The sequence below is a fragment of the Ambystoma mexicanum genome, chromosome 3q, assembly GCF_040938575.1.
Source record: "Ambystoma mexicanum isolate Mex_15411 chromosome 3q, UKY_AmexF1_1, whole genome shotgun sequence".
In the NCBI taxonomy this organism is placed as follows: Eukaryota; Metazoa; Chordata; class Amphibia; order Caudata; family Ambystomatidae; genus Ambystoma; species Ambystoma mexicanum.
In genome coordinates, this window is record NC_090926.1 from 1,165,693,137 (window position 1) to 1,165,706,086 (window position 12,950).

A 12,950-nucleotide genomic window follows, 5' to 3' on the forward strand; every position below is an offset into this window, starting at 1 on the left:
CTTGCATTTGACAGATGTGCGGAGACTGCCGATCCAGGTTCAAATCCCAGCAGCGCCAAATCAAGCTTTTTCATCCTTAAACAGACTGCCTTTAGAAATATGTTTAGCCCACTTTTGGCGACACAAAGACATATCAGGCAGAGTTAGAATGCCCCCCTTTTGTAAATGAACAAAAACAATTGTTAAAGCACGTACTTTGCCAGGTTTAACAAACACAGGTTTTTTTTCTGTTAAAACACACCATTGTGCTAACAAACCGTTTTTGCAAACATGTTTGTCCTTTTTATGACACAATTACATATCGTGCATAGTGGAATGCAATGTCGAATGCAAATGACAAATATTGGCAGATCCAAGAGTCGCACATCACTGGGGACGGTAGGCATATGCATGACAAGGGCAAATAATGGTTAATATGGTACAAACCGCAGAACTTTCATGAACGCCTATTGCTGGCTAATGTTGCAGGTGTCTGAAAACCCAACTCTTATGCCGCAGATTCTCTAAACAACCTTGCAAGGCAAACTGTTAATTATACGATGTATCGTGCATGATACGATACAATTTTGAATGAATTAAAGACAAATGCTTGCAGCCCCACAAGTCTCACACCAGTGTGGATATTAGTAACTCGCATGACAGGGGCAGACAAAGGTTTTTGAGTAAGGTTTAAAGCTCAGAACTGGCACGAACACCATGCCAGCTAATAAGTATAATAATACAAACTCTCATTTGCCACAAATAATTTTATGGCAGCCTTCAAGGCAAACTGTTACGTTACACGGGGCACAGCGCCAGACAGTTACCCAATCGGGTGACAAACAAAATCTCAGCATGGAGTTGCACTGCATTAAGGCAGCCACCAATCTCAGGTTTGCCTAAAATTATAAAAATGAAAAGTTTTGTTTCTATGCTACAAACAGACAAGATAAATGGCTCCTAAACGAAAATTGATGGAACCCAGAAGCGTCGGCTTACTACCCACACGACACCAAGATAAGCTATTACCACATGATGAAACAAGAGGGGAGGAAACGATTAGCCCGTGCAACTTTTCAAAATACAAGCAGCCAAACGAGCTTACCAAGGGCGCATCAGTTACAGAGTATAAGAAACATCTACCCAAGCCTCTCTGAAATGAATACGGCAAAAGCTCGGAATTACACCCTGATACGGGGTGCAGCATAACGGTTACCAGGCTGATGAGGGGCAACCAGACACTGAAAAGAAAAAAGAAAAAAAAACTAGAAGGGGGACAACACCAGGTACAGGGCGCCCCAGCGAGAAAACTGGAAGCATGACCAATAGCGGCAACCCAACCTTCAATAAAAAACGCTAGGGGTTTGTCCATTAACGCAGCTATTGAAGCAGAGGTCGATCAGTAACAACATGCAGCCGGCAAGCCACCTCAAGAAAATTGAAAGCAATCGAGGACAGTACAAATCTGATATTCGAACAAGAACAATCACATCAGATCAAATTGGTTGCGCATACACTACAAATGGTGTGACCAGCCATGAACCCAGTACCCCAACTAGCAGAGCTCAGGGCACAGCAAGGTTTAAACATGCCAACCACAAATAAGGGGTACATCATGGCCAGCACGCAACAATCTATAAGTATCAAAGACATGGCAGTTTTTTTAAAATTGCCAAATTGATGGGAAACCACCTGTGCAAAAGCCGGCACAAGCACTCAATTGTTGCACACCCGGACAGAGCATACTGATGCAGTTTGAAGCCTGGCAAAGCCTGCACACAAGCCAATGCACAGCAGCATCAGCCAGAAACAAAGGCCATGAAAAGGAGAACCCTTTGAAAGGGCGCTTCAACAACTAGCAGCTATCCAATACGGAGCTTGCCAAGTATTACTACAAGCAGCTATCCAAAACTGAGCTTGCCAAATATTTCTGTGTACGCAGAATAAACACAGAACCCTGAACAGGGTTTCAACTGAGGAAACCTGTGCTCAGGGGACCTAGTGGCACCACGCTACTGAGGTAGTGAAGTATGCAGGACATTCAGGAGCTAGCTATAAGGAGCCAGGTGAAGAGGGGGCGATGACACCAAAGTCACCACGGCAGGGTAAGTAAGAGAGAACCCCCACAGGACACCAGAAGGACACCCAACTAACCAGGGTCCCAAATAAACACAAACACAGGTAGACAAACAGCGAGGCAGCCCCACAGACGTTTCAATGAACTGGAACAAAGAGCGAAGACAGGTCATACAATCAAACAGTCAGGTCTGCACAGCAAACAGAGAGCGTTTTTGCAGCTTGCAAACCGCACTACAGGGTGGTTCCAGGGCTCAGTCTAGGCATAACAAACACAGCTCAACTGCCGCATAAGTTCAAAGACGCATCCCCCACACATGTCAAACCCTCCCAGAAAGACAGAGCCGGGCCGGTTAGCGCAGTTATCTGAGCCCTCCCCTTAACATCGGCCCCACCCGGCTACACAGTTTCAAAACCCGGTGAAACTTCAGCCTTCACCTCTCACAAGGGCAGAAAAACTAGTGCCATAGTTCAGGGGCGAAAATAGTACACATAAGCAAAGTGTGAGCAAAGTTTAACAACAAACCCAGAGACTATGGCGCCCGCAAACGAGAAGTGTTCCAGACCAACAGGACCACCCGCATGCAGGTAATACTCGAGTGGACGATCAGCTTCCAGCAGTTCGATGTGGCCGAGGCAGGAGAAGAAATAACACCCCACAGATAACTGTCCAAAAAAAACGCAACCAGGGCCAGAATAAAAGCCCCAGCTTGCCGCAGGCCAGCTAGGGTACCAGATAGAGGTCATATTTCCAAAGCATATTCAACACCTCCAATAACGGTACAGCTAGTCAGATAGCAAAGCAAACAGAGCGCTCATTCTGACACCAGGGCTGAGTCTGCTGACACAATTTCAAACTCTGGCAGGGCCTAGCCCAGCCTGTCAATTCTCCAAGGTCGATAAATGAACACCACACACTGTGGGTATTTGTTAGGCAGAAACCTGTGCAGTTCCCTTAGGGACCACTGCAAAAAGTTTAAGACTACAGGAGCAAGCAGTAAACCCAATTGGTAGCAGTCCGCACCACCCAGATTTACCTGGTAGCTGTGGCTGAGATGTCAGACTTCTCTCAAGAAGAGTTAGGTAGTATATAGAGTATACACAACAAGGCCAAAAAAACAGTAGAACAAGCAAACACTGACCAGAGCTTTGGTATAAAAGTATATAATTCTTTATTTAAAAACACACTTATGAAAATACACTGGCACTAATATATCAAGCAAGTTCAAACACAGTCACTATAAGTATATACACCTCCCTAGTTAATTATTCGACAAGTCTAGGTTAAGACACCACTTATTTAGCAAAAACAGAGGTGAACGCGTAACCGTAGATGGCACTCCAATAATTTGTTTAAAAAGGGAGAGAAAAGACCGAGTATGGAAATAACACTTTTAAGAAACCACGCAAGTCAAGAAAGGCAGGGTCTACTGTAGAGCCAAAAGTTCATAGGCCAGGCCCACTCTTGGGGAGAGCAAGGCGGAATGTGCCCAAGATCACACAATGGAAATGCACTCAAAGTCTTTGCAGAAAAGTCAAAAAGAGGTTGGATTAGCAGGTCTGAGGTCACCCCAGTTGGCTTCGACCAGAGGAAGAGATGATCTCGACGAGGAAGAAAGCTGGAGGTCGTTGCACTGCCAGGGAAGAAACCAGCCGCGGAGTTCCCGATTAAGAGGTACGACCCTTTTATTCGCGGTAGTGGTGAAGTGTGGCTATCCAGCCGCCGGGGTGCTTGGCATGGGCGATTCAACCACGAGACATCCAGGAAGGCGAAAAAGGCAAACTGGTTGGTCCCACCAGCTCAAAGGAAGAAGACTCTCCTGGAAGAAGATCTCCTCTGTCGTCAGGGAAGTGGTGAGTTCGTACAGCAGGGCTCCACCGGTGGTGTCGTCATTGTGGATGGCTCAGCTTCTCCCCTCTTTGGATTCTTTAGGTCCTGTGGAGACTTTTGAAGTTCCAGTCCCCAAAGCCCTGCTTTTACGAGAAAACCCCCCATTCAACAGCCTGGCTGTCACTCAAACATGCTAAGTGGTGAGCCGGGCGGCTCACCACTGGGCCAATCACACAAGAGTGCGACTTGAGTTGCCAAGGCAACTCAGTCCAGGGTGCCTAATCCCCCTCCCACACATCCTGTAGACCCCAGACAGAGTAGCACTATTTGGAGGGCTTCTGTGCAGAAGCACGCCAAAAAGTAGAACAAAGGGCTCGACTTGGGTTAGAGTTTCAGAGGCGAACACAAATGCCATTTTAAAACCGAGTCCTGGCAAAAAGACCCAACCGGGGAATAAATATTAAATGAATAAATGAATAACCCGGCGGTATCTTTAACATTGCACCAAAAAGTGGTGCGTTTAAAATCAATGGGAAAATCCCATAAGAAATATTCTGGTGGAATATTTTGTGTGGTATCCACTGCCACCAGCCAGAAACTCGACAAGGGGGGACTGGACAGTGCCCCCTTGGAAAACAGACCCATGGGCAATCGAATTACCCCTACCAGTACTTCCACAATATGATGGTTTGTACTGGTTCTGTTCACAATTTGAGACTAGTAAAGCCAATGGTGACTTTACATGCCCTGGGAGACAGTAGTCAGTCCCAGGGTATGGAGTCTATGTTTGGGTGTCACTATGACACCCCTGTGTTACTGCACGGAGGGTGCTGTGTAACACATATACCAAAAACACATGAAGCCCTAAGGAGTAAAAGACCCCATAGCCCATAAAAAACATTCACAGTCAAAGGAAATTCTCAAATCATGCCTAAGAGTGGGAGAAAAAGAGTCTCACTCTTAGCAGGAGAAAAAAATAAACCCCAAAAATCCAGCAAAGCTGCTGGGGGACTCACTTGGTTTGGGAAATTAGCCTTAACAGAGAATTCTCCGTAACAGTATTTAGAAGCATTTTGCCTGATAGGCCGTAGCGCCATAAAAATATCAAAAACAGAACATGCTATACAGGTGTTTGCAGAACGGAACAGAGAAGGAAATCAAAAGAGGTACCGGAAAATACTAGATAATAAGGGATATGTTTTAAAACACAAGGAAAGACCAATAACACACGTGTAACATCCCAAGCAGGCAGCCAGTCCAGCAAGATGCCAGAGTCTAGGGCGACACGGCCCACGAGGGAGCAAAATAAACCAGAAGGCTGGGGCCAGGGTGCTTTAATAAGCACCAAACCTAAATACGGTCCCAACATAAGTAAAAGCAGTGCGGAATAAAACCACACAGCACAACAGTCCAACGCCTGAGGCGGGGGCCAGAGTGCTACAAGGAGCACGGAATCAGGAAACCGGTTCAACAAAATTGTATAAGCAGGGTGGGGAAAGCTCCACGCAGCACAATACAACAGGTCAACAAATGGCCAACAGCCAGGGCCAGGGAGCTACAACATAGCTCGGGACCTAAAGGCAGGTATAAAACAATCTTTCGTTACCAAACAAGAGTATCACAAGGGGGACTGTCCCTTAGAAGACCCGGAAAATTCCACAATGGTTACCAAACCTCGGGGCATAGGGGGAAGTTACCCACCCATATAAGATAAGGTGCCGGGGTCATTGGAATCAGCTTCCAGGGTCCAAATGTGAGCAACTACACACAGGGCTATCCCACCCATGTTTGCAAATTCTAGAACTCTCAAACCTATACAAACATTTTTTTAATAGACAAATAGGCCAACGCCACAAAGACCAGGGTCAGAAAGCTTCGGGACTCCCCTGGAACAGGTGCTAAAACCAGCTTAAGGTGGGAATAAACATTTTCCCAAACAAGCAGGGCTTTGATTGCCACACAAGAAAGAAATCAAACTTAGAGCAGCCATACATAGGCAATTCTGAGGCCAGCATAAGATGCCGGCTCACACATAACTACAAAACCAAACCCCTACAGGGGCTAACGCCAGGCCCGATCAAGGGACTAGCCAAACCAAGGGGAACAGACTATGCAGCTAGGAGAGAACAAGCAACAACTTTTGCGGAAACCTGGACAGCCTATAACCCATCCTTGTTGTGGCGGCACGGGCCATAGGGGGTAACCTCTGAACCCGGTGCCCTAAAGTATGATTTATTATGATATGCGATTATTGTTTATGTTCCCATAACCATATCTGTAACAAAAAAATCCTACAGCCTTTTATTACCAACACTTGATCATATTGTTGTGGTGTAATATTTCATGGGGAGGGCAAGGGCTGTAAGACATGACGCACACACCCCACAACAACTAAGGTAAGTCTGCTGCATATGGGTTCAACAGTTAATGTGGCGTTCCTCCCTCACCTGGACGCATGCTGACTGAAGGACACAGAAATCGGAAAAAAAAAACGGATGAACATGAAAAGTACTCCCTTGAAGCTCATATGTGCCGGACAGGGAAAAGAGAGGGAGAGCAACTTGCGTCCCCTCTCGTTATACCCGCTCGGGACCCCTTAGCTCTATACATCCGGCGCAGGACGACGGCGCCTGCCAGTGATTTCGCCATGAAGCTCAGCGCCGGGTTAGGCCACCCCCCTTTCTTGTCCCGTTCCCTTCTTGGCCGCCAGCACGCCTCCCAATCCGCCACCCTGGCTAAACGCCAAGGCTACTATTATAAGATTTTTAGACGGTCCCTAGGAGTAATCAAGCCGCAAATGTTTGTATTGGAGCTGGCGGCGAATAGGGCTTTCCTTGGCAACAATGGCGGAGCAATGGCCGGTACAGATCAAATGCACAATAAACACACATCTTCAAAATTCCATACAAATACTTTCAAATAAATAGAATTCTGCAAAATCTATCAGCCCGCAGGGAATTTTCCTACGAGGGAGGGGAAGACACACATGTCGCAGTAATATGATACATAATTGTAAAATGTTGAAAATGTTACTATTTAAAGATAAAGTGGGGCTGTTCTAACTAGGCAGAGCCATTAAGCAGGGAAAGAGAAAGTTGAAGAATAGCAAAGAAATCGATTCATTTATTTATTCATTTTTTGGGGTTTGATAGACCACATTGCGAAATCCAGCTCAGGTGGTGGCAGGACAGGAGCAAGGGAGGTATGGGAGTGGAAGGACCAGGGGTGGACTGCGAACCAAAAGAAGCCCTGGAAATATTTTTCAAAGTGGCCCCATATTACATATTTTCAGCAAGCCCAATCCTTTTCCTATGGGAAAATTTGGAAATAAAATAAGTTGCCCCACAAAAGAGGCCCAGAGTTCAGAGGTCTACTGGGAAATCTCCAAAGTTCCCTATAGGTCAGTCCAGCCCTGGGAAGGACAGAGCACTAGCTTAAAATCACATCCAAAGAACATCATTTTTGAAACTAGATGCAAATGTGCCCAAGAGACCATGCTGATTATCAATGGAAAAATGGCTTTTGGTTTTACATGGGCTAGTCATTCCCTAGCAACGCTGCTTTTGGATTGGTCAGTGGTTGACTTGAAGTCCAAGAAGAATCCTCCTGATTGGTCATTACTTGAATTGAAGCTGTTCTGTCCGTTTTCTCCTACCAAGTAAAGAATAATTTGCGCTCCTTCTTTAGGTTAAGCTGGACGTCTTCCGCCAAGCGAGAACAGCGGTTGCTACTATCATGTTACTCAAGGCGGGATAAATGGCCAGTGTATCTCAGAGGCCGTCTGTCTCTCAATCCACACTTCCACCATTTTTAGGTCACATGCTGCAGCTGACGCAATGATCCATGACGGTTGTCACCTACTGTGTTTGCCCTGTCAATGCTACACTGATCCTCTTTCCAATCTCCCTGATCGGGTGGGTCCTCCTTAATCTTCTTTACCCTGTCCAATAAAACATCTTTTAGAATCTGGTTGGTCAACACTGAGGGCATCTTATTTAAGGCAAGTTGGCGGATCAAACCCTTTCCATCATTGGAGCATTTTTCCAACCTTTTGGCGTAGAGAAATTCATGATTTATCAAGTTGATGAAAGAATGTGTTAATCAAACAATAAATCCATAGCATCTCAGTGACAGCAATGCGCCGTGCAAATGTGTGAAGCCTGGTGTGGTATCCCAGGGATAGGTGTACAAAAGCGAAAGAGCTTCTTGGGTCTGCAGCACTAAGAACAAATTAGGCAGTGTGCCGCGACCTTGCTCCCAGGAGGGGATAGTGACACCAGGCTGCATGACGTCGAGAGCAGGTCAATGTTAGCGAGCAGCCTTCAAGCAGGATTACGGGGTAGAGTCACCCAGTTTCCCTGTGGGAAGGGTAAAGAAAGAGGCATATCGAACCATGTGGGGAGCAGGGCGTGGTGAAAGCCTCCAGGAACTGAGGGTAAGAGTAGGGTTCATTTCGGAGCAAGAAGCGGGATCTGGGGAGCAGACTTGTGGCATGGTGCTTGGGATTCCACATAGTGGTTGAGATGAGGCATGAGATATCCCGCCCACCCCTCCGCTTATGTAGCAACAAAAGTGGGTGCTAAGTTTGCCAGCATTGAAAAGGGCAAGACCTTGATGCCCACATTCTGCAGATCAAAGATAAACAGCTGGCATTTCAGGAAAGAGGCTTTGTCAAGAGGAAATTGTCAAAGTGGAATAAGACAAGATAACATAAACAGAGCAGAAAAGTTGTAGTATTCCCCAGGACTGGCCCTAGCGATGCCTTTAAGCCGGTCTGCAGATGAAGTTGACCTTTACTGGTTATTTAAAACATTCAATAGGGGGATTAAAGAAGGAACGAAGGAGGGTACTGGGCCAAGGGTCATAAATATGAGGAAGAACCCCCTACTCTTTAGCTGAGGGACAGCACAGAGGCACACATTGCCAAGTGCCACAGAGGCAGATGGAAACCATAGATCATTCTCTGCCATTGTTTCACCACTAACCAATCTTAGGTACAGCCAACATGCCAACACAATGACGCACGCCATGCTGCTTGCATGGAAGTGGCTGCTTCTTGGTGCCACTGAGCCGCTCCAAAACCATAGAGTGGTTCACCCTGGCCAGTGTACTTTATAAGTGTTCTTAAATCATTCACTCATCGAAGTAAAAAATGAATCTCCTAGATTGCACTGGTTGGTTGATGTTTTTAAGCACAAGCTTTCTCCACATACACAACATGTTGGGCATTCGCAGCAGGAGTGCAAGCTTTCACATGCAAAAGAGGCACATCACAAGCACAAGCAGCACTATCTTCCTAGTATACACACACAAACAGGTACAGTGCGAACTCCTAACACACACACACACACACACACACACACACACACACACACACACACACACACACACACACACACACACACACACACACACACACACACACACACACACACACACACACACACACACACACACACACACACACACACACACACACACACACACACACACACACACACACACACACACACACACACACACACACACACACACACACACACACACACACACACACACACACACACACACACACACACACACACACACACACACTGCATTGCCAGCTTGACTCACACATGTAGTACAGCTCCAACAATGAACGGTGCAGCACACAGGGAGCAGCAGTGCAGGTTTCACACTCAGTATGGTGGTGGGTGACCTCCTAAGAGGTAGACAGCAGTAATACATGGGTGGACCGATTCATGATTTCATCATACTCAGAGCAGGGGCAGCATGTGCAGCATGTGCAGCAGCAGTGAAGGCTTCCTTCCTATCCAGGGATCATGTGTTATTCAGTGGAGTTTAGCACAGCGTAATGCATCTTCTTAAAGACTCCCCCAGAAGGTTTTGTATTGTCCCACTTTGTAGTAGTTCGAAGAAGTCCACCAGAAGTGAATTCTCTGTTTATGTGCAGTTTCATAGATTCTCAAGTTCTTTTTTCCAATCCTTCCTCCCTAACCCTCTTCACTCCTTTGACGACCTTCCCCGCTTATGGTTCAGACTTACGGCTATTCCACAGCAAAGCCCACCCTGCGGGATCCACAGTGCAAGGCGGAGTCTAACCGTAGCCACTTCCTGTTGAACTCCCCTCTTACTTCCTGTGGCACACTGAGGCTTGTGGACCAGGATGCCGCGCCCAGCATTGTTCTCTACCAGAATTCGGTAAGTATATCTTTGGCACCTGTACACAGTTGAGGGGTCCTTTGAAAGCAATCCATGATTGCATTAAATAATCCCTTAGAGATGGGGGCCACGGACTCTAAAGATAGTTATCAAAAAACAGGTGTAGCAAAGCTTGGTGGATCGGCGGCACCATCGACTCCTACTAAATGATGACGAGCGCTAGTGCCCCTACGCGAGCTAAGCCATACGCTAGTTCAGTGCTGGAATACATTGTCTGCAGGTGCATTACACTACCATTTACTTCATTGGTGCAACCATTACCTTTGGGTTCCATCGCAACTGGGTTTAGCTTTCAAAGAGCAATACATACATTGTGGGAGATTCACTGTGAAACAGGGAGCCAATGTAATCCAACGACAAGCTGGCCTGTTACCCCTCAAATCCACTTAGTGGGCAGCCTCATCACCATGTTGGAGCTAAAGTATTGTAATTCAGCTATAAAATGAAGAAGCATAGGTCTAACTCCAGACTTGTACTGTGAGTCCTGAAATGGCTTCTGAGCGCGAGATGTTGGCCATCCTATAGGATTCCTGTTGCAAGGTTATGACCTCTGTAAGAGGCGGAAGCGTCAGACCTGCATTCAGATTCCGTAACCGAGTGGGTTCTCTGTGATAGTGAACGCAGCTATGACAGCCGAATTACTGTACAAGGATGCTAAACGAATTGGTAGTGTTAGTCCCATTATTGGTACAGTCGTATTTGCATTGCCACCATTCTCCGCCATTACTAAAGGGTTGTGAGATCGTAAAGTTTGCAGAAGTTCAACTATGTCCCTTTTCAATGGTGATCATACACTTTCTCACTTTCTTCACAAACATTTGGAGAGAATTAGGTTTGCTCAGCTGGTTGGCCAATACATAACAAGGACACTGTTTACTTCTTTCCGTTGCCAGATTCTGCTCCGGAGACCTCATGGAGCATCTCTTCACAGCAATGGTTCCACGGATACCCAGCAGGCCATGGAGGAGGATACCAAAGTTATCAACGTAAGTCTGACTTCCAACAGAGCAATGAGCCAAGCTGTGTGCGGCGTGACGCATCAGCGAACGTCTTGATAGGTAAGTGGAGTGAGTGGTTGATGCTGGTGTTTGCCAAGTGACAAGAACAGGAGCTGGCTTGTATGGTAGCTCAGTCGGTTGATGCAAGGTCTACTCCGATGTACCCATTTCGATTTTGAAGCCCTTGGTCTCCATAGAAAATCATTAGACTGATGGATCCAGTTTGAAGCATTGGAAAATCACACCTTTAGTCCCACAGGTGGCCTTTGAATCCTGGACAAGTGCCGGATTTGTCTGTTGGAATGCCTGTTTTTCTTGGATTTGGAACACATGTGACAGTGTTTTCTAGTTGATCAAAAGAGGAAAAAGGTGTTAGTCAGAGAGAGAGATAGGCAGGAAAAAAGAGAGTTTTGCAGTAAATAGAGAGAGGTATATATAGAGAGAGGTAGAAAGACCGCTAGAGAAAGATCAGTAGAGAAAGAAAAGTAGAGGTGGGAGGAGGAGTGAACAGGCAGAGGTAATATTGGGTAAAGATGCCATTAGCAAAAAAAGAGAAGCAAGGAGAGTGTTAGGAATCGGGCGCCGCCTCACCCGACTCCTCACGTGATCAGGGATCGGATGTTGCAGCGCCCGCATCCTCTTCCAGCCAGCCTGTTCTTGTGTACAAGGCCTCCTGGCGCATCACGGCATCCAGGGAGTTCCTTGGCAACGTGCATCAAGGAAGGCACATCATAGGCCAATGAGGGACGCAGGCTAGGAGCGTGACCATGTTGTAAGGTGCTTTACACTAACCACTGGGTCGCACTCCTGCTCGCCGTCATCAGGCAGAGCCAACATTAGGCTCAGAATATCAGAGGAACTGTGTTCTCGCAACGGTAATATGCATGGAGCCATTTTGCAGGTTAGTGTTAGGAAATTAGTTGTTTAGATTAGTTAGTTAGATTTTGATCCAACCACAGCTTCATCCATGTTAAAGACTTAGGATAAAGTAGGACAGCAGTTTACCTAAAGGGAAGATTAGAGGATTCTAGATTCTGGATACATATTGTATTTACCTTATGAGTAAGGCTTGTTATTAATGTATCCCCTTTTGTAACCTACTACAGCTCCTGTGCAGAAGTGAGAACTAGGGTGTGTGTCAAGTAGCACACCCGCCTGACAGGACCTTCCCCTCAGTGTAGCATCTTATTTTAACCTGTGGATTGGTTCCTGCTGTGTGTGCAGTGTAATGTTTACAATCGACTCCTGAAAATCCCTGGAACTTCCAGATCCTGATGGACTGCGAGAACCTTGATTCTCCCGAGTCATGGTGGCAATTATACAAGACCTTGTGGCAACGGTGCAGAAATTACAAGGAGAACATGCCACATCACGCCTGGAAAACGCAGTTTTATTTCAGTCTATGTTAGTCGTACAGAAGACAGTGGAAGGTTTCGTCAAGAAACCTGTTGTAGGTAGTAACCCTTGGGGGTCTGGGATAGGACCAGCTTCTTCTTCCGGTTCCGTCAGAACCACATCCCAAAATGATTCTAGACCCATCCTTGTTCCCGCTACTCTGCCTGGTCCAGGAGGGGGAGAACCCAATATTCCATCACTATCAATACCTACTAAATACGGGGGAGACCCAAAGGAGTTCAAACCTTTCTTGACTGAGTGCCTTATTTATTATCTGAATAAACCCCAACTATATATTTCTGACCAGGCTAAGGTAGCCTTAGTTCTGTTCAACCTGGAGAAGACAGCACTCTCATGGGCGACTCCACTCATCAACACCAATAGTCCCTTGTTGAACAATTATGATCTATTCCTAGAAGCCCTCCAAACCATTTTTGATAGGCACT

General features: G+C 46.4%; 1 protein-coding gene across 4 annotated transcripts in view; it reads left to right on the top strand.

The window, feature by feature from the left end:
• Window positions 1-12,950, top strand: part of TGFBR3L (transforming growth factor beta receptor 3 like) — a 179,535-nt gene that overhangs the window by 91,190 nt on the left and 75,395 nt on the right. For all 4 annotated transcript variants that reach the window (XM_069603994.1, XM_069603997.1, XM_069603996.1 and 1 more), the window contains 2 exons: window positions 9,929-10,090; window positions 11,005-11,097. In XM_069603994.1, the coding sequence (XP_069460095.1) occupies window positions 9,929-10,090; window positions 11,005-11,097 (255 nt within the window). The remainder of the gene's footprint in view (window positions 1-9,928; window positions 10,091-11,004; window positions 11,098-12,950) is intronic.